This window comes from Cotesia glomerata, linkage group LG10 (genome assembly GCF_020080835.1).
Source record: "Cotesia glomerata isolate CgM1 linkage group LG10, MPM_Cglom_v2.3, whole genome shotgun sequence".
NCBI lineage: Eukaryota > Metazoa > Arthropoda > Insecta > Hymenoptera > Braconidae > Cotesia > Cotesia glomerata.
Genome location: NC_058167.1, coordinates 2,974,305 through 3,001,916, shown reverse-complemented (window position 1 = coordinate 3,001,916; position 27,612 = coordinate 2,974,305). Strand labels below are relative to the sequence as shown.

The 27,612-nt window shown below is 38.3% G+C and overlaps 2 protein-coding genes across 2 annotated transcripts in view; one reads left to right on the top strand and one right to left on the bottom strand.

Moving 5' to 3' along the window:
- The window catches only part of LOC123272626 (protein obstructor-E), a 53,342-nt gene that overhangs the window by 6,984 nt on the left and 18,746 nt on the right, over nt 1-27,612 (bottom strand). The window contains exons 2-3 of the mRNA XM_044739540.1: nt 18,438-18,632; nt 18,191-18,375 (exon numbers count right to left, since the gene is read on the bottom strand). Of these exons, the coding sequence (XP_044595475.1) occupies nt 18,191-18,375; nt 18,438-18,632 (380 nt within the window). The remainder of the gene's footprint in view (nt 1-18,190; nt 18,376-18,437; nt 18,633-27,612) is intronic.
- LOC123272624 (jerky protein homolog-like) lies at nt 15,703-17,314 on the top strand. The gene is made up of 2 exons (XM_044739539.1): nt 15,703-15,987; nt 16,054-17,314. The coding sequence occupies exons 1-2, from the start codon at nt 15,969-15,971 to the stop codon at nt 17,199-17,201; spliced, it is 1,167 nt and encodes a 388-aa protein (XP_044595474.1). The 5' UTR covers nt 15,703-15,968; the 3' UTR covers nt 17,202-17,314.

The window sequence follows — 27,612 nt, the reverse complement described above, 5'->3', positions numbered from 1 at the left end:
TAGATATGATTATATTTGGCCATTTTTCATATATAATCATATATAACCAATTTATATATAAATATATATAATTATATATAAACATTTTTTCTCGGGTAAATAGTTACGGGTAGTGTCTCTGATAGCTCAACTGGTAAAGCTTTCGGTACGTAACTAAATGATCCGGGTTCGAATCCCGGCTGGACTAAAAAATTAGAAAAACGGTAAACCCTGAAGGCCATCCGTGCAACTTTCCGCTAATTTCATACCTAGGTGCTTAAAATTGCACTAATGATATTTTTGAGCTCTCAGAACTCAAAAATACAATTTCATGTGTTATTTTGAGCTCTCTGAGCTTAAAGTGATAGTTTTTCTATGCTTTTGAGCTCTTCGAGCTCAAAAGTCTGATAGAAGTTTGATAAAACACAATTTTTCAAATTTTTAAACCGCAATAACTTTTGAATGAACCGATTTTTACGTGGTTGGCAGCATTCAACGCAATTTTTTAAGCCTCATGAAGGATTTGTAAGTTTAATTTGATCTAACCAGGAATTTCGGAGTAATTCCGAAAAAACACTTTTTTCGGTTTTCTTTCGTCAACGATAACTGGCGGCGATCGACGTGGTTTTTTGATCTTAAGAACTGATTAGTTTTTGGAATCGATCGGTATAGCCGTTTGAAAGTTATTCCAAAAAATGTCAGAGTTATGTTAAAAAAATCCTTGTTTCCAAATATTACGTCGAGGATATCTCTGGAACCAATCAAACAATTTCTACGTTCTTGGCGGTGATCGACGCGGTTTTTTAAGTTCTAAAAATTATTCCATCACATCAAAAACGATCCGAAAAGAAATGTCGAAGTTATGTGAAAAAAACACTTTTTTCGGTTTTCTTTCGTTCACGATATCTCTCGAATGAATCAACCGATTTTAACCAAATTAGCAGTGATTGACGTGATTTTTCAAGCTTAAGGGCGAATAAGTTTTTGTAGTTGATCAATGAAGCTGTTTAAAAGTTATTCCTAAAAAACCACTTTTCAACAAATTTTTTTCTTAGTTTTTTTTTTGAGATTTTTCAAAATTTCTCAAAATCTATCGTTCTGAATCGGTTCAAATTCACAGGAAATCTAAGTTTGAGTGAACCCTTTAGAACGCCGTTTGGGAGGTTCCGATCGGTTCAGTCGTTCAAAAGTTATAAGCGAGTCACATAGTCACATAGTCACACACACACACACACACACGCTCGGGGCAGAAGAGATACTGCTACCGGGCGCGTCTCCCCGAGCGGATGGGAGAACGCTCGCTGTCCTTGGATGACACTTAATCTCTTAGTTGATGAGGTACAGCGGGTAGGAGCCAAGCAAAATAACCAAACAAAATGAGCTCCCGTGGACAAAACTCCCCTTTAATGGGTTGGTCTCACTAACTGACCTAGCAAGACGATTGGTTCCTGCTGTAACTCACTGGGAGTGTCCGGAACCTGTATCGTAGTTTCCGACGATGCAGGCCACGGCTGATGTGAGCTTGCTCTGCCGAGGTGAAAGTTGCAGTAGTGGATCAGGAGCCAGCCACTTCGGGCCTTGATCAGGAAGTACGCAGTGAGTGTTAGAGATCGGAATCTTCACCGCTCCGAGCGAGTCTAGTCCGTCCGTGTATTCCGGGACTGGCTAAGTGTCGGTTAGGCCTCAGGGAACTGGGGTAGGAGTACTATCTTCGAGGGTACACCCGTTCCTAGTTATGGCAACCCGCTCCACTCCGTACGATGCGCTGGTAAATCAAAAAGTATAAGTAAGTTACAGGAAACAAACATGAATAGAAACGGGCTTCATGCTCAACAAGCAGCGATTGAAGCAAGCGCTGACATGAAGAGAACGCAAGCGTTGGAGCGCCTTGAGAAGCTGACCATTGAGCTGCAAGAGTTTGTCCAAACTAAGGTCAATATCCACAAGGAGATAAAGACCAAGACAACCGGTGTAGTCAATGCTCTTGGAAGATTCAAGAAACTGGACGAAGAATGGCGCTCATCATTACACCGCACCCCTTGTGCTACATCGGAGAGAAACAGTCAAGTGGTTGTTGAAGAAGCGATGGACACTGGAGCCGAAGGTGACGGAGAATCAGTCGCTGAAGAAGAAAGTGAAACTATCACAACGGTAGAGACTGAATCCTTTGACCAAGACGGCCGCATCCTGAGGAAGTTGAAAAGAAAAATTCGTTCTCCCGAAGGCGGAGCTTTTCATACTCCCAAGAAGCTGAAAGACGTTGGACCTGGTCATCCCATCAAGAAGCTGGAAGTGGTTAAGGATCTTCCACAAAACTCTTGTGAACAGAACAAGAAGCCAGGCTGGGAAAAGGTGCAGTCCAGAAAGGACAAGAAGAAGGAGCGCAAGAAACTGCTCCCAGAAAAACCTCTGGTGCCTCCACCGAAGCCGAACCAGAAGCCAAGAAGAACAGCAACAAGACCGGAGGCACTTATTATCCGCCCAGCGAACAAAGATAAGTATTCTGAAATACTTACACGGATCAAGGCGGACGTTCGCCCAGATCAGGTCCGCAACACAGTCGAGAAGATACGCAGGACCGCGACAGGGAACATTCTCATCACGCTGTCGAAAGGCAGTAGTGATAGAGGTAAAGACCTGCAGAAGACTATCGCGGGAATACTTAAGGAGGACGCAAATGTCATCAGTACAGGACCTGAAGAAGACCTGGAAATTCGCGATATTGACGATACTACAACTAAAGATGACATTCTAACAGCTTTACAAGAGGCAGCTGGAAATGATTGTGGTATAACAGTAGAGGCCATTAAAATTCGTAAGGTCTTACGTAGCAGAACACAAATTGCGTCGGTGACTCTGGCAGCAACGGTAGCGCAGAAAGTGGTAGGAGAACACGGCAAGATTAGGATCGGCTGGACCAATTGTCGTATTAGAACAGTACTAAGACCAGTCCGATGTTATAAATGCTGGCATTTTGGACACCGTGCGGTTCAGTGCACAAGTGAAGTCGACCGCTCCAAACTTTGCATTAAATGTGGAGAAGAGGGACACAAAATCGCCGAATGTAATAAGCCTGCTAAATGCGCACTGTGTGCGGATCAATCCGGTACAGAGAATAACGCCCATCATGCCGGCACAAGCAGATGCCCAGTATACCAAGAGGCACTCAAGAAGATAACTGATAAACGAAAATGAGAATACTGCAGCTAAACATCAACCACTGTGAAGCGGCACATGATTTGCTCATGCAGACAGTACGTGAACAGAAGCTTGACCTTGTGCTTATATCGGAACCGTATAAACACCTCGGCGGCCAACCATGGGAAACTGACTGCACCAAAAAAGCTGTCATATGGTCCTGTCGCAAGCTCCCCTTCCAGAGTGTCGTTAACAATGGCAGCGCCAGCTTTGTAGCAGCATCGGTAGATGGCATCCGCTTTTACAGCTGCTACACACCACCTAGCCTCACTATTGTTGAATTCATGGACTTTCTGGATCGACTGACGGAGGACGCGAAGCAGTACTACCCAGTGGCAATAGCTGGAGACTTCAACGCCTGGGCAGTGGAATGGGGCAGCAAACACACCAACGCTCGAGGTAAAGAACTACTGGAAGCTTTTTCTACGTTAGATGTAGTATTGTTAAACAGCGGCGATGCGCCGACGTACACTAAAGGAGACGCAAGTTCTATTGTGGATCTTACTTTTGTCAGCAGCAGCCTCATCAGAGGAAACTACGACTGGAAGGTGATGGAGATCTACACGGCCAGCGATCACAATGCGATTCTCTGGGAAGTATCAAAGGACCAGAATCCTAGAAGACCGGCTAAGAAACTTGACATCGTTGGGTGGAAGGTGAAATCCTTTGACCCAGGTGCTCTAGTAGCTGCCCTAAATAGTGAACCGCTTACTACTGGATCTGCAGAAGAAATGACCAAGGACTTGATGAAGAGAGTGACCCAGGCTTGCGACACCTGCATGCCCCGTAAACGGGGCATGAACCAAAGACCTTCGGTGCACTGGTGGAACGAACACATCAGCTTCCTACGGAAAGAGTGTCTCAAGAAAAGAAGAATATCTCAGCGTGGTTATCGGCGGCCTGACTCAGCGGAACTAGTCGCAGAATACAAGAAAGCTCGTCGACATTTAAACAAAGCCATCAAGGATAGCAAGAAGAACTGCTGGAAAGAGCTAATCAACGAGGTGGACAAAGACTTGTGGGGTAGACCTTACAAGGTAGTCATGGCACACCTGAAATATCAGCCAATGCCGTCTCCTACGTGTCCTCAACTCTTACAGAAGATCGTGACTGCGCTGTTTCCACGACAGCGCGTTTTCAACTATCTGTTGACACAGGACGAACTGAATGATATTCCACCTGTCACGAAAGAAGAACTGATGGAAGCTTGTAACCGCGTCGGGAATAATAAAGCACCGGGATTGGACGGAATCCCTAATATTGCCTTGAAAACATCTATTAAAAGCAGCGCCAGCGTTATTCCTCGACGTCTACAACATCTGCTTGAAGGAAGGGATTTTTCCTCGGAAGTGGAAACAACAACGGCTGGTACTACTTCCTAAAGGGAAAAAGCCACCGGAAGAACCGTCATCTTATCGTCCACTCTGCATGCTGGATACAGCCGGTAAGATACTAGAACGTATAATCCACCAAAGGATAGAAGCAGTTGTCGATCCACTCTTGGCAGACAATCAGTACGGATTTCGGAAAGGACGATCAACCCTGGACGCGATCAACCTGGTTGTCGGTATAGCCAAAGACGCAATCGCCGGTACCAGATGGAAGGGGGGAACGAAGAAATAATGCCTGGTGGCAACTTTAGACATAAAAAATGCCTTCAACTCCGCCAACTGGGATTGCATCATGCAAGCCCTTCAAGAGATAAACGTACCAGGATACCTACGAAGGATAGTCGCTAGCTACTTCACAGATAGAGTCCTGAGATATGACACGAAGAATGGTCCAAAGGAGTATGATGTTACTGGAGGTGTACCGCAGGGTTCTGTTCTCGGTCCACTTCTCTGGAATGTCATGTACAACGGATTGCTGAGACTGAAACTACCAAGAAACGTCAAACTGGTAGCATACGCGGACGACGTAGCCGTAGTAATAGTCGCCAAGCATCTTGATGAGATAAAACATATGTTCGCTATCACCTTTGAGCGAATTAACCAGTGGATGGACACAGTAAATCTACAACTGGCTAAACAGAAGACCGAGGCTGTACTTATCACTAGCAGAAAAGTGGTGGAAACGATCAATCTAAACGTCTAAGACCAAGAAATCACATCCCAACCATTCATTCGATATCTGGGAGTGATGCTCGATACCCGACTTAACTTTAAACAACAAGTTGAACACGTGACCACCAAAGCATCAGCAGTAGTAGCTAACCTAGTACGATTGATGCCCAACATCGGTGGCCCGAAGCAGACAAGGAGGTCATTGCTATCATCAGTAGTTACATCGGTCCTCACATATGGTATATCCATTTGGGCCGACGCACTTGAGATCCAAGAATCATGAAGGAAAGCATGTCCAGTTTACTGACTGAGCGCGCTAAGAGTAGCCAGCGCCTTTCGAACAATATCAGAGGAAGCAGTGTGTGTCATTTCCGGAATTTTGCCGCTCAGAGTCCTAGCTGAGGAAAGACGTAACCTTTACCAACGAAAGAGGACAACCGCACAAAGTGCCGAGGAACTCAGAGCTAAAGAACGGCAGAACAGCATCGCGCGATGGCAATCGCAGTGGGACGCCGCGACAACAGGGAGATGGACACACCGTCTCATACCAAGGATTGACGTTTGGCTTAACCGGAATCACGGCGAGGCCAACTACTATCTGACCCAGATGTTGTCAGGACACGGCTGTTTCCGGGAGTACCTTTATCGCTTTAAGCACGATAATTCCCCAGAGTGTCCGTCTTGCCCAAGAGTTGCTGAAAATGCGGAGCACGTTTTCTTTGAGTGCCCTCGTTTTAACCCACAGCGTGATGAGTTAGAGAAGATCCTGAACAAGAAAATCACACCAGAGTCAATAGTAGAAGAAATGCTGTCATCCAAAGCTGCCTGGAACGCCACAAGCACGTTTACCACCGAAGTGCTTACAGAGCTGCGTTCCATTGAAAGAAAAAGGGCAAATGACAGAAACTAGAAGGAAGGAAAAATAACACTTTAGCCACCAGAAGGAATAGCAGTAGCTAGATCCTCCCCTCACGAAGTAATGCCTGACGGCGGTTTCCATGAGGGATTAGAGGAAAGAAGAAAAGGGGTTTAGGGTTTAGTGGGTAGGTGCGTTAGCGTCGAGTTTTAGTATGACACTGCGTCGAGTCGCCACATATCCAGGCCGAACAGCTATGCCTGGAATCCGTAAGAAGGATTCCCCCCCCCTAAGATAAAAAACACACACACACACACACACACACACACATACAGACACCGTGACAACCTCGCGGGGATAGTCAGGGAAGCTTCATGTGACCTTCAAACGTCGAGATCTAATGAAAACTCGATTAAAACAATAACTTCCCGATTTTTGCAAATCTTCGATTTTCTTAGCGGGAAGTTGAAAAATGATTCAGTATTATTTGATCTTCCCATTTGACATGTTGATCAATAAAAATATTAATGAAAAATTACTTCTATCGAGATATTTAATTTTTTGGAGCAAGAGCGAAATTTTCTCAAGATAAGAAAATTTACTTCTATCAAGAACTAAATTTTTTGGAGCAAGAGGCTGAATTTTTTCAAAACAACAAAATTTTCTTTACTTAAATAAATTTTCTTGGATCAAGATTCTTATTTCTTTAATAAGCAAGAAAATTAATTTTATTGGAATAAGTGAAATTTCTTATGCCAAAAAAAATTTTTTTTTTCGCTCAAGAAAATAATTAGGAAGAAAAATATTTTCTTGGCTCAAGTGAACCTTTTTTTTCTGTGGAGTACTTGAATTTAATCTGGAATTTTGATGATTTTTTTCCTAATTCTTTTCTATACTTATCGGCTAATTTTTATTTTTATTTCTAATTAATTTACAAGGAATATATTCTAATAATATAAGCTCACAGATCTTTGGGCGATTGATTTTTTATATAAATGAACGATTGTCTAAATTTAAAGATTATTTCTGTATGCATCTACTCTCAGGTTGGGTTATCCCAATTGGATCCTACTACGAGCCCTGTTGGGAAAACCCATCGATGCTTTATTTAAATTACGTTGGGAAAATCCTCTTCGGTCCCACACCGATCCTACTTGGGAAAACTTAACAATTTTATTATTATTTTTCGTTGGGTAATCCCTCTTAGATCCCACAGGAAAAAATTTAAAAATTGTATTTTTTTTTCTGTTGGGTTATCCCTTTTAGGTCCCACACAGGAACCTATTAAAAGAAACTGAATAAAAATTTTTAATTTTAGGTTGGAATTTCCCATTTAGGTCCCACACAGGGCCCTATTGAGAAAAACGGAATGAAACTACTCATTTTTGCATTGGGATTTCCCATTTAGGTCCCACGCAGGGCCCTATCGGGAAAAACTGAAGACAAATTTTTATTTTTACGTTCGGATTGCCCGATTGGGGGCAAATTAGGCCCTTATAGGGATTTCCTTATTGAGCGTACTTCTTCGAGACCTAATCAGGTTCAGATAGATACGCTGGGTAATCCCAAAGTAATTTCTAGTCGGACACACACACACACACACACACATACACACATACACACATACACACCTCGTGTCGGGCTTGCTGGGTCCCGCATCGGGCGCCTCCTCAGGTGGCGGATAGGGGAATGCCTGGCATATCTGCACGTCAGATGCGTCGGGTACCGAGGAAATAGAATACTCGGGGTGGACCAAAACCTAGCAAAAGATGATATGGAAATGTCAGAAGATTTTCAAACATCGTTTACAGTACAGAGGATGGATACCTCAGTGCCAGCGAGGGAAGGCGTGCAAACGGGCCTAAACTCGTCGTTATCAAGCGACCGTTTGAACAGTGGAGTAGACCCCATGGCTCTGCTGTCTAGCAATGCTAGCAAGGTTACAGGGAGTACGAAATCAGCCCAGATGGCAGAGAACGGATAGCTGAGCAACATTCCTTCAAAAAGTGGAGGACCTTTTGCTCCTGCCACTAATCAAACCCACCGAGGAAGAATGAACTCTCTACCGACCGTCACCGGCCAACAGTCACCAATGGAGAGGCTCGGCAACAAGATTGATGAGTTAGCCGACTTCATAAAAGACAAAAAGAATCTTCACCATGAGATCAGAAAATTGGTTTCGTCTATTAGTACGGCATATAGGCTGGCCAACAAATCACCAACGAAGTCGGCGTCAACGACTCAAACATCTCCGAGTCTGAACAAAAAATCACAGCCACCTCTGACCACTCCTAAGAAATTATCACAGCAAGGAGATGGCAACAAGAAGAGGCCGCTGTCCACGCCCAGCCCTTCCTCAGATATTGACAAGCCAGCACAGAAAAAGACAGCCCGGTATGATACCTGGACCAAAGTGACTCGGCAAAACAAGAAAAAGAAAATTAGGAAAACGGTTGACCCTAAAGGCCATCCCTGCAACTTCCCGCTAATTCCGTTAATACCTGGCCGCTTTTTTGAGCTCTTCGAGCTCAAAAGTACAATCTGTGTGTTGTTTTAAGCTCTCCGAGCTCAAAAAGATACCTTTTCTATGCTTTTGAGCTCTTTGAGCTCAAAAGTCTGATAGAAGTTTCATGGAACACTATTTTTTGAATGTTCATACCGCAATAACTTTTGAATGAATGAACCGATTTTTACGCGGTTGGCGGCATTCTACGTAGTTTTTTAAGCCTTATAAATAATTTCTAAGTTTTAATTGGTCAAACTAGAAATTTCGGAGTAACTCTGAAAAAACACTTTTTTCGGTTTTCTTTCGTTCACGATATCTCTCGAACGAATCAACCGATTTTGACCAGCTTGGTAGCAATCGACGTGGTTTTATGATGTTAAGAGCTGATTAGTTTTTGGAATCGATCGGTAGAGCTGTTGGAAAGTTATTCAAAAAAATGTCGAAGTTATGTTGAAAAAATCCTTATTTCCAAATATTTCGTCGAGGATATCTCTCGAACTAATCAACCGATTTCCACGTTTTTGGCGGCAATCGACGCGGTTTTTTAACCTCTGAAATTATTCTATATCATCAAAAACGATCCGAGAAGAAATGACGAAGTTATGTGAAAAAAACAGTTTTTTCGGTTTTTTTCGGTTTTATTTCGTTCACGCTATCTCTCGAACGAATCAACCGATTTTGACCGGATTCGCGCCGATCGGCGTAGTTTTTTGACGTTAAAAGCTGATTAGTTTTTGAAATTGATCGATCGAGCCGTTTAAAAGATATTCTAAAAAAACCACTTTCAAAAATGATTTTTTTCTCATTTTTTTTGAGATTTTTCAAAATTTCTCAAAATCTATCGGTCCGAATCGGTTCAAATTCTCAGGAAATCTAAGTTTGGCGAAGCCCTTTCGAATGGCACCAACCGCGATGAAATCGGTTCAACCGTTCAAAAGTTATAAGTGATTCACATACTTACACATACACACACACACACACATACATACAGACATAGTGACAACCTCGCGGGGATAGTCAGGGAAGCTTCCTGTGACCTTCAAACGTCGAGATCTGATGAAAACTCGATTTTTGCAAAACGGGGTGAAAACAATAACTTCCCGATTTTTGAAAATCTGAGATTTTTAGCGGGAAGTTAAAAAGAACAGGAGCCAGTGACTCAAGCTGCTACAGCCCAAGACCAGCCAAACAGCGGTGGCTCCAAGAAACCAAGGAGGAAGAAGACAAGAACTAAAGCTGTCCTAGTCCAACCAGCTGAAGGGCGAACATACGCCGATCTCCTGAAGGAAATCAAGGCCAAGGTAAGCCCTGTCGAGACGGGCGTAGACATAAGATCTATAAAAAGACGAAACACGGAGGCGTTCTCTTTGAAATGGCTCGAAAGACCGAAGACAGCAAGGCATTCACCGATGCAGTAAGGGCAGCCACTGCAAACATCGGCACAGTCAAGACGCTAACACCAACAACAACGATCGAGATCCTCGACTTAGATGAAATCTCTACCGAGAGCGAAGTCCGTGAAGCACTCAAACGTGAATTCACTGACAACCTGGAGGTCAAACGGGTAAATTTGACAAAACCCACACCACCAGGTAATCGGGCAGCCTTCTGCGAACTAGACGAGCCCAGTGCGATTAAGGCCCTTGACAAGGCCCGTATACGGATCGGTTTGGTGAACTGTCGTATACGCCCAGTAGTAAAAGTAACACGTTGTTTTAAATGTCTTGGTTATGGACACCAAACACGTCAGTGTGCGGGACCAGACAGAAGCAGGTGCTGCTACAAATGTGGTGGAGAGAACCACAAGGCCGTAAACTGCACGGAGAAGTTAAAATGCTTCCTTTGTGCTTCGGACAAAGATGCCCAGGATAGTCTATGCCATATTTCTGGCACTGGAGCGTGTAAGGCATTCCGCAAAGCACTTGCAGAAGCCACGAAAGGTCAGAAATGACACGCATACTACAAGGCAACCTGAGTAGGTGCGCCCTGGCGCAAAACCTGCTGCGCCAGCGTGTTTTCGAAGATAAAATTGACGTCTGCTTTATCTGCGAGCAATATCTAAATATCGAAGGTAAAAGATGGTTCGCAGACGAAACGGGCACGGCAGCAATTTGGATTGTGAACACAAAGAACGTTACCGTCAACAACAGTGGAGGTGGAGCAGGTTTTGTCTGGATTCAAACCCCCACAATTACTTCATGAGCGTCTATCTCTCACCTAACGAAGGGATTAGTGTGTTCCGACAGAAACTCGCAAAAATAGAAGATGCGGCACTAAGTTCGACGGCGAAGTTATCGTAGCCGGAGACTTCAACGCTAAATCGGCTGAGTGGGGCGCTGCTTTCTCCGACACCAGAGGTAACGAGGTCGCTGACGTCGTGGCTAGACTCGACCTCATAGTGCTGAACACCGGGAGCACCACGACCTTTAGAAGACCAGGGTACCAAGAATCCATCCTCGACATCTCATTGGCGACTCCAAGGACTGCCAACATGATTGAAGACTGGACAGTATCCGAAGAATACAGTGGCAGTGATCATCAGTTTGTGACATTCAGCGTTGGATTGGCATTTGCTCCGGTTTCACAATGCGACGTTTCTAAGCAGAAGTGGAATGCCAAAAGGCTTGATCCAGAGGCATTGCAAGCTTCACTCGCACGAAGCTGGTCTATCCTCCAGAACAACCCGACACCGGATACCTGCAGCGAGACGGAAAAGGCAGTGCTAAACACAATGAAGGAAATTACTGCCGCATGTGACGCCTCTATGCCGCGGCTGAAAAACCAGAGCTTCCACAGGCCGGCGTACTGGTGGTCAGCAGACATAGCAGAACTTCGCAAAATATGCCATCAGCTACGTCGCCGAGCAACGAGAGCTACGAAACGCTCTCCAAGCCAGGACTTGTATTCAAAAGAGTACAAGCAGGCCAAAAAGACGCTAAATCGAGCTATTAAAGCAAGTAAAGCGAAACTATGGAAAGAGATCTGCAACGATCTCGACAATGACCTCTGGGGTAAAGCCTACCAAATTGTCGCCAAACGACTTGGAAAGGCTTCACCAGAGGCGCCGAAGTCTCCTGCCTTGATGGAGAGCATTGTAACGGAGCTTTTCCCCAAACACCCACCGCGGGAGAAGAAACACTACACTAAGAACAGCGAAGTAACACCCTTCACAACTAAGGAATTACAAGATGCGGCCAAGTCACTCAAAATAGGAAAGGCACCTGGACCTGATGGCATCCCAGCATCGGTGATCAAAACTGTAGCCCTGGAATACCCAGACATACTCCTGAACACCTACAACGCATGCTTGGCAACTGGCACGTTTCCCGTGGTCTGGAAACGGCAGAGATTGGTTCTCTTAGATAAAGGTAAGGGAACCCCCATAACACCTTCGTCGTTTAGACCACTCTGTATGCTGGACATTGCTGGAAAACTGCTCGAGAAGCTCATACAAGGGAGACTTCGCAACGACATAGACCGTGCTGGAGGTTTTGCCGCAAACCAACACGGCTTCCGAAAAGGACGTTCAACAGTCGGCGCGATCCAGAAAGTCGTAGCGACAGCGAGAGAAGCATGGACTGGTAGCCTCAAAGCCCGCAAGGTGTGTCTTGTCCTCACGCTAGACATTAGAAATGCCTTTAACAGCGCAAATTGGAGAGATATTTTGGACGCCCTGGAGCACAGATTTGACGTGGAGCCGAAGAATCTGGCACAAGTCGACAACTACCTTGACGAGAGAAAGCTGATAGCTGAAACCACGGAAGGTCCACAAGAATACGCCATAATGGCTGGCGTGCCGCAAGGCTCAATAATGGGGCCCGATCTATGGAACGCGGACTACGACGAGCTTCTGGAAATCCCGTTGCCAAAGCAAGTGGAGCTAACGGGCTTTGCAGACGACGTCGCGGCCACGATAATAGTAGACAGCGTAGAGGAGGCCGAACTACTCGTTCGGGAAACCATTGGTGCTGTCGAGACTTGGCTCGATAAACACCACCTGAAACTCGCAAAACACAAAACCGAGATAGTCGTTCTGACTCGCCAAAAATGGTTCCCTAAACCATTTGCTGTGGACATGGGAGGAATAACGCTAACGTCAATAAGGGCCCTGCGCTATCTGGGGGTAATGATAGACGAGAAACTATCTTTCCGCGAACACCTCGATAGTGCATGCCAGAAAGCCAGCAAGACGGTGTCTAGCCTAGCAAGAATTATGACGAATACTATGGGACCAAGAACCAAAAAGAGGAGAGTCCTTCTGGAAGCAGTCCATTCGGTACTGCTTTATGGAGCGGAAATATGGGCAGATATATTAAAGCAGAAAACCTATCGGCGGAAAATGGCAGCAGTGCAGTGGCGAGGCGCTCTCAGAGTTGCCTGCGCCTACCGCACGGTTTCCGAAGCGGCTGTATTGATCATTGCGGGAGCTGCGCTCATCGACCTATTAGCGTTCGAGAGAGCAAGACTCTACGACGCTAAAATCGGTGGTGAAAACATGAAGGAGGCAAGAAAGAGGATAAAAACGGAAACGCAGCAAGAGTGGCAGGACCGATGGACGTCGGGAGAGACAGGCAGATGGACAGCGCGACTGATCCCAAACATCAACGTTTGGCTTTCTCGGAAGCACGGGGACACGGACTTCTTTCTGACCCAGCTACTGACGGGACATGGGCAGTTCAATGCCTATCTATTCAAGATGGGTTTGCACAGCACACCAACGTGCAAATACTGTCCAGACAAAATTGACAACGCCGAGCACACGTTTTTCGAGTGTGATCGATGGAAGGACGATAGAATCTGCACCGAAGAAACAATGGGCACCGCGCTCTCCCCTGAGAGCTTGGTAACCTGCATGATCACAAAAGAAGAAAACTGGTCAGCTGTCGCAGCCTACGCGCAGCGCCTTTTAAACGAAAAAATCGCAGAAAGGGATTAGAAACCAGTAGTAACAAGAAGTAGGTGTCGTGAGACACAACATGAACTGGATCGAAGTAATGCTAACGCGGTCCCGATCCAGTCTTCCCTGTAACATCTATGGGGAAACGAGAGAGGAGGACGTTTAGTCGGTATTGTTGCAAAATAATATTGACTTCTGAGTCCGACATACCCAGGCACCAACACCAAGTCCTGACATACGTAAATGTATTTTACCTCCTTTATAAAAAAAAAAAAAAAAAAAAAAACACACACACACACATACATACATAGTGACAACCTCGCAGGGGTAGACAGAGAAGCTTCCTATGACCTTAAAACGTCGAGATTTGATGAAAACTCGATTTTTGCAAAACGGGGTGAAAACAATAACTTCCCGATTTTTGTAAATCTACGATTTTCTTAGCGGGAAGTTAAAAAATTGATAATAATAAAAATTAGGAAAACGGTTGACCCTGAAGGCCATCCCTGCAACTTTCCGCCAATTCTATACCTAAACGCTTGAAATTGCACTTATGACGTTTTAGAGCTCTTCGAGCTCATAAATACAATTTGTGTACTATTTTAAGCTCTCCGAGCTCAAAAAATAGCTTTTGTCAAAAAATAGCGAACTCAAAAGTTTGATAGAAGTTTGATAAAACACTATTTTTTTGATTTTCAAATCGCAATAACCGTTGAATGAATGAACCGATTTTCACGCGGTTGGTGGCATTCGACGCAGTTTTTTAAGCTTCATGAAAAATCTCTAAGTTTATATTGACAGAGTGGAAAACTTCGGAGCAATTCCGAAAAAACGCTTTGTTCGGTTTTCTTTCGTCAACGATAACTCACGAACGAATCAACCGATTTTGACCGGACTGGCGGCGATCGACGTAATTTTTTTATGTTAAGAGCTGATTAGTTTTTGAAATCGATCGGTAAAGCCGTTTAAAAGTTATTCCAAAAACTCACTTTTGAAAAAATTTTTTTTGTAGTTTTTTTGCGATTTCTCAAAATCTACTGGTCTGAATCGTTCCAAATAGTATTCGAAATCTAAGTTCAGCCAAGCCCTTGCACTGTGTAATTTTACAATGAAAATTGTAAAAATAAAATAAAAGCTTTTTAAATTTTTTGAGATTATTGTAATATAAATTACAATATTTTTTTGTGATTTTACATACAATTATGCCGAATCAGATCACAAATAATGTTTGCAAAATTAAAAAGGCTATTCGGCAGCCGAAATGGAAGTAGATTTCATGATGAATAATAATAATACTACTAGGGTTGCATACGAAAAAAAAAAATAAATTTCTGTTTGATTAAGCAACAATGACGTCACAACGAATGCAAAAATAAAATTTCATTAAATCTGTCTGAGAAAGTAGGTGATTTTTGGCCTATACTGATAATGAGGTATACAAATTGAAGCTTATTAAATAAGCTTTCAAATGCAATTTACAGAAATCCGATAGGATGTCGCGTTCCATTGTTATTGCACGGAAATAAGGTAAAAGTGAAAATTTTTTGCAATGTTGAAAATTTTTGAATTGATCTCATTTCTAAACTAATCGACAGATTTAGCTCATCTTAGAACTTAACCTCGGAAATCATCCTAAGAATAAGTATTTTACGTTTTATTGAGATCCGTATAGAATTACGGGAGTTAGAGAAGAGACAATGCCGATTATATCGTATGTATATATATATATTTAGTAATAGCTGTAAATAAGTTCATTTGATTAACAACACTTCAATTTTTATGACATTGAAGTTGACAGACATTAAAAATTTTTTTAGAATTTTATGGCAATTAAATTATGAAAACAATTTAATTAAAAAATTCCAAATGTAAAAATTAATAAAAATCACAATTGAAAATTTTTAGAAGCATTTTTTAATTATAATTGATTATAAAAATAATTTAATTAAAAAATTCCAAATGTAAAAATTAATAAAAATTACAAGTGAAAATTTTAAGAAGCATTTTTTAATTATAATTGATTTACTATAAAAATTTATAAAATTGACAGCTGACTGCTAACTTCGGTATCATTAATTTTTACTGTCCTTCAATGTTGGATTCATTTTAGATTTTTAATTAATCTGAAGATTGATAATACATAAAAAAAATTAAATATATTATTTTTATTACTTAATATCTAATCTAAACATTTTTTATTTACAGAAAAAAAGAAATATTTTGTCCATAGAGCAGCGCTTAAATATTATAGAGAGGTTGAAGGCTGGAGAACGTCCTCAATCATAATCTGAGGAGTATAAAATTTCCAAACAAGCAGTATCGTGGATTAAAAAAAATGAGAATAATATTCTTCAGACAAAGGAAGTTTTAAAATCCTGTAACGGCAATATTGATAAGAAACGTTATAAGAAGCAAGAAGAGAGTATATTGGATCAAAAATTGATAAAATGGTTTAGTCAGCAAAGAAGCATGGGTCGACCAGTGTCGGGTACTATTCTTAAAAAGCAAGCTTTATTATATAATAAACGTTTGAATGGTAGCGAGAATTTCACAGCAAGTGACGGGTGGCTTGCCAGGTTTAAGAAGAGGTACGGATTAAAAAACAAACATATTCATGGCGAAAAATTGTCGGCAGATTTAGAAGGTAGTGAGGATTTTAAAGAAAAATTCAACAATTTTAAAACAATAACAGATATAAGTCTTGACTGTATTTATAATTGTGATGAAACTGGACTTTATTGGAAAATGATGCCAAACAGTACATTAGTTCAAAGGAAAGAAAAGAAAGCTGAAGGATTTAAGAAACCAAAGAATCGACTGACTGTGATGGCATGTACAAATGCTTCTGGCACGCACGAAATTCCTCTGCTTGTTATCGGGAAATCAGCACAACCACGCTGCTTAAGAGGTGTTAAGAATGTACCTGTTCATTATATCCACCAAGAAAATTCATGGATGATCCGTGAAATTATAACGACATGGTACACCGAAATTTTTCTGCCAGAAGTAAAAAAAAAACACGAATTAGATAAAAATCCTGACACGAAAATTGTTTTAATTATGGACAATGCGGCTTGTCACCCACCTGCTGAAGAGCTCAATAAGTTATGTAAATCATGTACGGTTATGTTTTTACCTCCGAATGTTACATCTCTGATCCAGCCTTTAGACCAAGGCATCATTGAAAAATTCAAAAGGCGATACCGTAATGATTTAATAGAAAAAATTCTTCTTCAAGAAGAAAATAATGTTGAAAATAAAGATTTTTTCCAGTCATTTAATCTCTTAGATGCATTTAATTTATGTGCCCTTGCATGGGATGAAGTGACAAGCAGTGATATTAGAAATTGTTGGAAAAATCTAATCCCACTGGCTGTTGATAATAGTGCTGAAATAGCGCCAGTTACTTTGCCTAAAAATGAAGCCTTCTACGCTATTATGAAACGAATCAAAGAATTCAAAATTTGTACTCCTGCTGAAGTTGAGAACTGGCTCCAGATTGATTGTGATGATAACGGATGGCAACTTCTGTCAGACAATGACATTCTGGATGACCGGTGTATTGCTGAGAATCAAGAAGAAGAAGAGTTTGATGATGAAATCTCGTATAATGATCAAAATTGTACGTTTGATGATTCTATTATAGATGGTAATTGTCCTACGTTCATAGAGGCTATGAGTGGATTAAAAACTTTTTTATAATGGTATCAACGTAAAAGAGATAATCAAGATGTATTTAATGCCTGCCAAAAAGCTAGTCAAGAGTTAGTCAGATTTGTGATTTACAAATAAAAAAAAAAATTATATCGTAAGTTGAAAATTAGAAAAAAATTATTTTTTTAAATAATTTATCTATGTGGATTAATAATCTAGATTACAAATTTAGAAAATATATGTTGTAATTTGAAATTTGTCTTGAATTTAACATTACTGTATTTATTCTTTATAATTTTAAAAATACTTAATGAATAGAATATGATTTTATATTATGTAAGAGAAAACCTTACAGTATTTTTAATATATTAAATACTTTTTATTAAAATTAAAATAAGAATTGCAATAATAATAATGATAATAAATAAAGAAAATGATATTTGATATTTTTTGTAAGTTATTACTAAATAATCATGTATTTGTAAAGTACTTTGTAACTTTTGAAGTTTGAATATTCCCGCCGTTGCATTTAAATATACCCGCCACTGTATTTTTTTTTGATTGGTTGGACAACAAATCATAGTGAGAGACAGGATCGTCAAGTACAAAGAGCGAATCGCGTCAAGTACAGAGAGCGAATCGCGTCAAGTACAGAGAGCGGTCAAATACAGAGGGGTCCAATACAGAGAGCGTCGACTGTAGTACAATTAATTTTTCTCCGTGAAACTATACTTTTATGTAAGCCGCAACAGTGTCAAAAATGAATTATCTAGTTTAATTTTTTTAAATAGTGTTTAGAGTATTTTCAGTTAGTCTGATAACCTCCTTCACTGCATTTTACATGAGTTTCAAATAAACAAATCGATATATTTAATTGGCATTTGTTGTCACTCATCCAGACTGAAATACCGACATCAGACTGTACTACATGTTCTTAAGATACAGCTTTCATAAGCTCTTTACTAATTCGGAAGTTTCCTAATATTTTATTATTTTTGGACTTAGCGTATATAAAAAATATTGCTATTAATAACAACCTGACGATTGGCACTATCTGGCCACACACATATACCAGAGTATTCATCAAAATGCAAGCCAGTTGTACAAGTGATTTCGACTGACTCTCCATCTATGCAATTATAAAAGACATCGCAAATTGAGTTATCTGGGTGAGGAAAAAATCCATTTTTTCTAGGACATTTCTTATTTGGCTGAGGAGGTTCTAAAATAATTAAAGATGAAGTTATTAAACGAAATGTTCCATATTGATTAACTTTCACTTACGTAATTCTGTACGATCCCCGCAATCAACATTAAAAGGTTGATCACATTTATTTATTTTACGATTTAATGGATCAAAAACCAGTCCATCTGGGCATAACTTTTCTGTTGCAATACCGTCTTCGCAATCATAGTATTTATCACATTGTACAGGATCTTCGTATTGACCATCTTTTTTTGGACAAGTGAAAACTGCATCTAAAATTAAATAGTAATGTGATGATTAATCATTCGTATGTTCTTGTATTAATAAAAAGCATATTGGTTGAAATAGAATGAAATTTATCAAGATTAAACTTAAATCAATGATAGACATATTAAGGTATTTAATCGATAGATATTACGGCAAGAATCTAATTTTAAAATTCATAGATAATGCTGCATGTTATTGCATGCAGGGATTTAGGAATATACGTAATAAAGATTCTTATCCCGGGAAAAAAATTATTACATAATTTTATATAATTATCTATAATGTCATATCGTCCCCTTTTTGTGTTAACCTCGTAACTCCATTTTTTTCGAAATTGAGATTTTTAGCGAAAATGACTCCTTAGCACTCTTGTAACGTTAAAAAAAACATGCTATGTTCATAATGATGATAGAATTTTTTTTAGAGGCTTTTGATTTTTCTTGTATCTACATGTTCGAATTCAAAAACCTCGTATCTACCGTAAGTATCGATGAAAATATTAAGATGGCGTTGTTGTCTTATTACTGAATGTTTGTAAACATGTTCACACTTAAGTTGACTGTATTTTATTGATTGACATTTATTTTTTATCCATATAAATAGATACAAATATCATTTAGCTCTTCGAGCTCAAAAGTCTGATAGAAGTTTGACACAACACTATTTTTTAAATTTTCAAACCGCGATAACTTTTGAATAAATGGACCGATTTTCACGCGGTTGGCGGCATTCAACACAATTTTTTAAGCCTCATAAAGAATCTTTAAGTTTGATTTGATCGAACTTCGAATTTTAAAGTAATTCCGAAAAAACACTTTTTTCGGCTTTCTTTCGTCAACGATAACTCACGAACGAATGAACCGATTTTGACCGGACTGGCAGCGATCGACGTGGTTTTTTGATGTTAGGAGCTGATTAGTTTTTGGTATTAATCGGTAGAGCCGTTTAAAAATTATTCCAAAAGAACCACATTTAAAAAAAATTTTCTCGTAGATTTTTTGAGATTTCTCACAATTTACCGGTCCGAATCGGTCCAAATAGTATTTAAAATCTAAGTTCAGTCAAGTCCTTTCGAATGGCACCAACCGCGATTAAATCGGTTAAGCAGTTCAAAAGTTATGAGAGGTTTACATACATCCATACACACACACACACACACACACACACACACACACACACACACACACACACACACACACACAATTTTACAAAAGGGGTAAAACCAATAACTTCCCGATTTTTGTAAATCTTCGATTTTCTGAGCGGGAAGTTTAAGGTAGTAGTTTGGTAACTTATGGGGTGGTTTTTTATAGGAAAATAAAAATGAATTATCTTGAATATTTAGTGTTTTTATTTACATATTGAAAATATAAAAAAAAATTTATTTGAAAAAATTTAATAGTTTATTACTATTGTTATTGTCACTCGAAGTTGGAACCTCAAAAAAAATGCACGTGGGTGACCCGGGTCCTAACTTTTTTTCTACCGAACCGATTGCTTTGAAATTTTAACAGGCTGTTCTACACACTTACACGGAAAAAATGAAACACGACTGGTTACTGTGCTACACAAGAATGAGCGAAAATATATAAAAAAAGTTCTTAGTACATTACTAGATCATGTGATAATAAGAATGAGTCGTCTTTACATATGACTGAGTATCTTTCAACACAGTAACCATTCCTATGTTGCACATTACACTGAAAACACAAGTGATTCTCATGTTTACAGTCGCTGTTAGCTTTTAGGACAATAGAGATTCCCGTAAGCAGAAGAACTCTTACTATATAAAATAAGTATGAGTACTGCACAAGCGTACGAACGAGTCACCTGACAAACGTTTCTCATTCTCGTGCAGCACAGTAATCATTCCTGTGCTAAATGAGAACTGTCCCTGTGTATTATAGACTGACTACAGCCAACTAAATGAAGCGATGGATATAACTATTTTTCACTACTATAAGTTTACTTTCTGTAAAAATTTCATATTAGAAATAATAATCTTTAATAAACGTTTAAATATGTAACTATTTTTTGTTTATTTATTTATATTCTTGCTATTAATTTAACTTAATGTATTGTACTATTGTGAAAAATGTATATATAAAAATATACTAGAATTTTAAATGATTAATTTCATAAAAAATATATATATATATATAAAATTTAAGAACGTTGATAAATATTTAAGCTTTTTTTGCCACAAAAATTGGAGTTATTTTCGATTGCTAAAAATGTAAATAATATAACTGTGAAATTTCTATTTTTGAAATGTCAGTTTAAAAATTGACATAAGTTCATACACTTTTTTTTCTGGTCTATTTAATCGATCATATGCAGAATTCGAAAGAAATTTTATTAATTTTGTTTTTTTTTTGAGTCACTGATGACAATTCAGAAACATACAACCGCGTATTATATCGTAATATATTTTTAAGAAATTAAAGAATTATTATTATTTAAAAAAATAAATTAATTTTATTATATTATGATTTCTATTTGTAAATCATAATAAATATAATGATAAAAATATGAGTTAATATTACAAATATTTACAAATGAAATAAGTTTCGTTTTTTTACTACTATTACAATGTGATACTGATTACACATGATCTAGTAATGTGCTAAGAACTTTTTTTATATATTTTCGCTCATTCTTGTGTAGCACAGTAACCAGTCGTGTTTCATTTTTTCCGTGTATAGTTCTCGTCGGTACTAACGAGAATTTTTTTCACCCCTAACTTTTTATTTTACAACCCTTTCTTTGCTAAAATAAAAGGACTTTTTTTTCAAAGTCCGCCATTTTGTTATTTACCCTTGAAATTTAATTTCAGTAGTTCCGACCGGAATGACATGTCTATAGATTAAGAATAATCAAGAATATTTGATTTCAGATAACATCAAGAGCTAAAATCACCCGGGCCACCAACGTGCATTTTTTTTGAGGTTCCAACTTCGAGTGACAATAATAATAGTAAAAAACTATTAAATTTTTTCAAATAAAATTTTTTTTATATTTTCAATATGTAAATAAAAACACTCTAAATATTCAAGATGGTTCATTTTTATTTTCCTATAAAAAACCACCCTTCAAAGAAGTCATGAAAATAGGCATAAGTTACCAGACTACTACTTATTAAATCATATTATAAATAATAATCACATGATTTATAACATGTTAAATCAAAATTAAATGAATTTGTTTCTATTAATAACTCTAAAATAATAATGAATTAAAAGCCTTGCATAACAAAATTTTTCGCCGATAAATTATAGAAAAAAAAAATTTTTTTTGTATCAAAACCTCGTATGTGCAAAAAAATTATTAGGGTAATTGATGAGAAAACTCGTATCGACATGAAATTGACAATAACAACAAGGTATCGCACAAGGTAAGCAAAAATTATGTTTAATTTTTTTTAAGGTGATAAATAAAGAGCATACATTTTAAATTAGTTATAACTTTTTATAAAAATTAAGTAACTCTAAACGTTTTTATCGATTTACCGAAAATTACGATTTTATAGATACTAGGTTTACACAAAAACGGGACGATATAGTTATATACAATTTTATATAATGATTATCAAACGACTTTATATAATTATATTTAATTATGCATACCATTACAATATTATATATTCTTATCCATAATTACATTTAAATATATGTAATTTTATACAGTTTATAATTGATGTGAATTCTTATTGGTCAAACATTACAAATTAAATGGGTGTTTTCTAATAAGTATTCTTATAAATTGTTCAATACTCTCGAGATAAAGGTTACTAACTAAAAAAACCTTCAAAAGTCCGTTAATTGTTACACACTTTATAAATTCAATATTGACCAACATTAAGTTTTTAATCAGAAAATAATTACTGAGTTGTTGGCATAAAATATGAAAAATCTTGAATTTATTACAAAGCGAAGAAGGGCGGACTATTGATAAAACCGGACGCATTTCTACAAACTCGGTAATTTCATTTACAGTTACATCCATAGTTAAACTATTCGGTTTATGTTTCACTTTCCGCTAAAAAAATTGAAAATTTTCGAAAATCGAGAAGTTATTGGTTTTACCCCATTTTTCGAAAATCGAGTTTTCATCAGATCTCGACGCTTTGAGGTCCTAGTAAGCTTCCCTGACTATTCCCGCGATGGTGTCTGTATTTATGTGCGTACCTTCCATAACTTTTAACCAGTAGATTTTGAGAAATCTCAAAAAAACTACGAAAAAAACATTTTTTCATGTGTGGGTTTTTTGGAATAACTTCTAAATGGCTTTATCGATCGATTCCAAAAACTAATCAGCTCTTAACATAAAAAACTACGTCGATCGCCGTCAAGCCGGTCAAAATCGGTTGATTTCTTCGTGAGTTATCGTTTACGATAAAAAGTGATTTTTTAGAATTACACCAGAATTTCTGATTTGATCAATTTTTGTTTATATGTATATCATAGAATTTAAAAAAACTGCGTCGAATGCTGCCAACCGCGTGAAAATCGGTTTATTCATTCAAAAGTAATTGCCGTTTGAAAATTTAAATAATAGTGTTTTATTGAACTTCTATCAGACTTTTGAGCTCTTTAAGCTCAAAAGCTTAGAACAAAAAACTCCTTGAGCTCGGAAAGCTCAAAATAATACACAAATTATATCTTCGAGCTCAAAAACGTCATAAGTGCAATTTTAAGCGCTTTGATATAGAATTAGCGGGAAGTTGCAGGGATGGCCTTTAGAATCAACCGTTTTCCTAATTTTTTTCACATGCTTTAAGCAGAAAGCGTATGCCCTCAAGTTGCGGACTCAGTGTGAGATATTCAAGATTGAGTCCATATTTTAACGATTTTTTAAGATTTATCGTTCATTTTTTGGCAATATCTAGAATTTTTAATTTTTTACGAATCGATTGATTTAATCAGGAAAAATAGTCATTATGAATGGACGGGTATGCCATATCCATGTACATATCAATTGATATACTGTGGTAGTGCGTCACTCAAGAATTGAGGTATATGCTTTTCTGTAACCTGTAAGTAAAACTGTACATTTTTGTCACTTTAAATTCGCATTTATAATGTATTAATTTGCCAACATTTTTAAATAAGTAGCACAATATTAGTAAGAAAACTTTAGATATTTATGTGTGTGTTTGCGTTTTTGTATTCTAGTAATTACTTGCAATTATGTATATTATTGAGCGTTTTTAGTTATATAAAATAGCAAGAAGTTTCTAAGGTGACCTGCAGCCTCTATCATGATTTCATATACTACCAAAAGCATACTTATTATAGTTATTATAAAGAGACTACAAAAAAAGTCGTAACTAATACAGCACTCTTGTGTTTTGCATTATGAATAGCTGAAAGTGGAAAAAAAATTTGAGAAAACGGTTGACCCTAAAGGCCATCCCTGCAACTTCCCGCTAATTCCATACCTAAACGCTTAAAATTGCACTTATGACGTTTTTGAGCTTGTCAAGCTGAAAAATATAATTCATGTGTTATTTTAAGCTCTCCGAGCTCAAAAGTCTGATAGAAGATTAATAACACACTATTCTTTAAATTTTCAAACTGCAATTATTTTGAATGAATAAACCGATTTTTACGCGGTTGGTAGCATTCGACGCAGTTTTACGGATGATTTACTTTCGAACACGAACTGATCGAACTGAAAATTTCGGAATAACTCGAAAAATCGATTTTCTTCGATTTTTTTCATCAACGATAACTCACGAAAGAATCAACCGATTTTGACCAGCCCAGCGGCAATGGACGTGGTTTTTCAATGTTAAGATCCGATTAGTTCCTTTCAAAACGATCGGTAAATCCGTTTAAATTTATTCCAAAAAAAATCAGATTTGAAAAAATTTTTAACTTCCCGCTAAGGAAATCAATGATTTTCGAAAAATCGGGAAGTTATTGGTTTTACCCCGTTTTGCAAAAATCGAGTTTTCAACAGATCTCGACGTTTTGAAGCCCTAAGAAGCTTTCCTGATTATTTTTACGATGATGTCCGTACGTCTGTATGTGTGTAACCCTCTTATAACTTTTGAACGGCTTGACCGATTTCATCACGGTTGGCGCCGTTCGAAAGGACTTGACCAAACTTAGATTTTGAATACAATTTGGACCGGTAGATTTTGAAAAATCTCAAAATAACTACAAAGAAAAATTTTTTTTAAATATGGTTTTTTTTTAGTAACTTTTAAACGGCTTAACCGATCGATTCCAAAACTTAATCAGCTCTTAAAATCAGAAAACCACGTCGATCGCTGCCAGCCCGGTCGAAATCGGTTGATTTGTTTGTGAATATCGTTGTCAAAAGAAAACCAAAAAAAGTGTTTTTTCGGAATCACTCCGAAATTCCTTGTTCGATCAATTCATAGTCAAATATTCTTGATGATGCTCCTAAAACTGCGTTGAATGCTGCCAACTGCGTGAAAATCGGTTTATTCATTCAAAAGTTAATGCGGTTCGAAAATTCAAAAAATTGTGTTTTATTAAACTGCTATTATAGTTTTGAGCTCGAAGAGCTCAAAATGACACAAAAATCATATTTTTGAGCTCGTAATGTGTCATTTGGAGCGCTTAAGTATAAAATGAGCGGGAAGTTGCAGGGATGGCCTTTAAGGTCAACCGTCGTCCTAATTTTTTTTCGTAGTTTTTTTGAAATTTGTTAAAACCTACTGGTCCAAATTGTTAAAAAAATCTTAGTTTGGTCAAGCCCTTTCGAATGGCGCCAACTACGGTCAAAACGATTAAGCCGCTCAAAAGTTATGAGAGGTTTACACACACACACACACACACACACACACACACACACACACACACACACACACACACACACGTACGTACGTGAAGGGATACCTTCGTAAAAATAGTCAGAATAGCTTTTTAAGACCTTAAAACGTAGAGATCTGGTGAGAACTCGATTTTCGAAAACCAGCGTGAAACCAATATTTTACCGATTTTTTTGAAAATCATAGATTTTCATAGTGGGAAGTTAAAAATCTAAGACCAGAGTAAGGTCTTAATCTTCTTATTAAACCGTGCCTTTTCGACGATATAAGGTAAAAGACCCCATTAGTGGCACCTTTAACCCTCATTAGTGACACTTTTTCTTTCAATGAAAAAATGTTCTACTTGGAATAAAAATTAAAACTTTTTTTGATCAAAAGGTCTTAAAGATTAGAAATAATATATTTATTATTGAAATCAATGATTTAATTAATTGAATAAGTACCAAAATCAAAGAAAGTGTCAGTAGTTGGGTCTTTGCCACTAATGGAGTCTTTTACCCTATTTCTTATTTCAATAATATGGAATTTTCCGACTGTTCACATTTGATTATTTCCTTCTAAACAATCAATTCTAGTGTAGCAATAAAGATACATACTCTCGTAGGAATTGAGCGTTAAAAAAAAGATCTATGATTTTTCGATAAATTTGATCTTTTGAAAGTTATTGAAAATTAAAGATGAGCTTATAATTAATTTTGATATTGTTTATTTTGACGGTAGAATTATCTATATGTGATTAAAAATTTACGAGTTAGATTTGAAAAACACTTTTGAAGTAAGATATTATCTTTGAGTGTTTAATAAACTGCATTTAATTCCGCAAATCACATCAACATCGGTTGATTCTTTTAATTAGATTCTTTTATTTAGATTTTGCCAGTCTAAATTTAAAAAAAAAATTAGGATGACGGTTGACCCTAAAGGCCATCCCTGCAACTTCCCGCTCATTTTGTACTTAAGCGCTCAAAATTATACATTACGTTTTTGAGCTCTTCGAGCTCAAAACTCTAATAGCAGTTTAATAAAACACAAATTTTTAAATTTTCAAACGGCAATAACTTTTGATGAATGAACCGATTTTCATGCGGTTGGTGGCATTCGACGCAGTTTTTGAAGCTCCATAAAGAATCTTCAAATTTAAATCGATCGAGCCAGGAATTTCGAAGTAATTCCGAAAAAACACTTTTTCGGTTTTCTTTCGTTATCGACAACGATAACTCATGAACGAATCAACCGATTTTGACCGGGCTTGCGGTGATCGACGTGGTTTTTTAATCTTAAGAGCTGATTAGATTTTGAAATTGATCGGTAAAGCCATTTAAAAGTTATTCCAAAAAAACCACATTTCAAAAAAAATTTTTTCGTAGTTTTTTTCAGATTTCTCAAAATCTACTGATTTGAATCGGTCCAAATAGTATTTAAAATTTAAATTTGGTCAAGCCCTTTCGAATGATACCAACCGCAATGAAAACGATCAAGTCGTTCAAAAGTTATGAGAGGTTTACATACGGCCACACACACACACACACACACACACACACACACACACACACACACACACACACACACACACACACACCCCGTGTCGGGCTTGCTGGGTCCCGCATCGGGCGCCTCCTCAGGTGGCGGATAGGGGAATGCCCGGCATATCTGCACGTCAGATGCGTCGGGTACCGAGGAAACAGAATACTCGGGGTGGACCAAAACCTAGCAAAAGATGATATGGAAATGTCAGAAGATTTTCAAACATCGTTTACAGTACAGAGGATGGATACCTCAGTGCCGGCGAGAGAAAGCGTGCAAACGGGCCTAAACTTGTCGTTATCAAGCGACCGTTTGAACAGTGGAGTAGACCCCATGGCTCTGCTGTCTAGCAATGCTAGCAAGGTTACAGGGAGTACGAAATCAGCCCAGATGGCAGAGAACGGACAGCTGAGCAACATTCCTTCAAAAAGTGGAGGACCTTTTGCTCCTGCCACTAATCAAACCCACCGAGGAAGAATGAACTCTCTACCGACCGTCACCGGCCAACAGTCACCAATGGAGAGGCTCGGCAACAAGATTGATGAGTTAGCCGACTTCATAAAAGACAAAAAGAATCTCCACCATGAGATCAGAAAATTGGTTTCGTCTATTAGTACGGCATATAGGCTGGCCAACAAATCACCAACGAAGTCGGC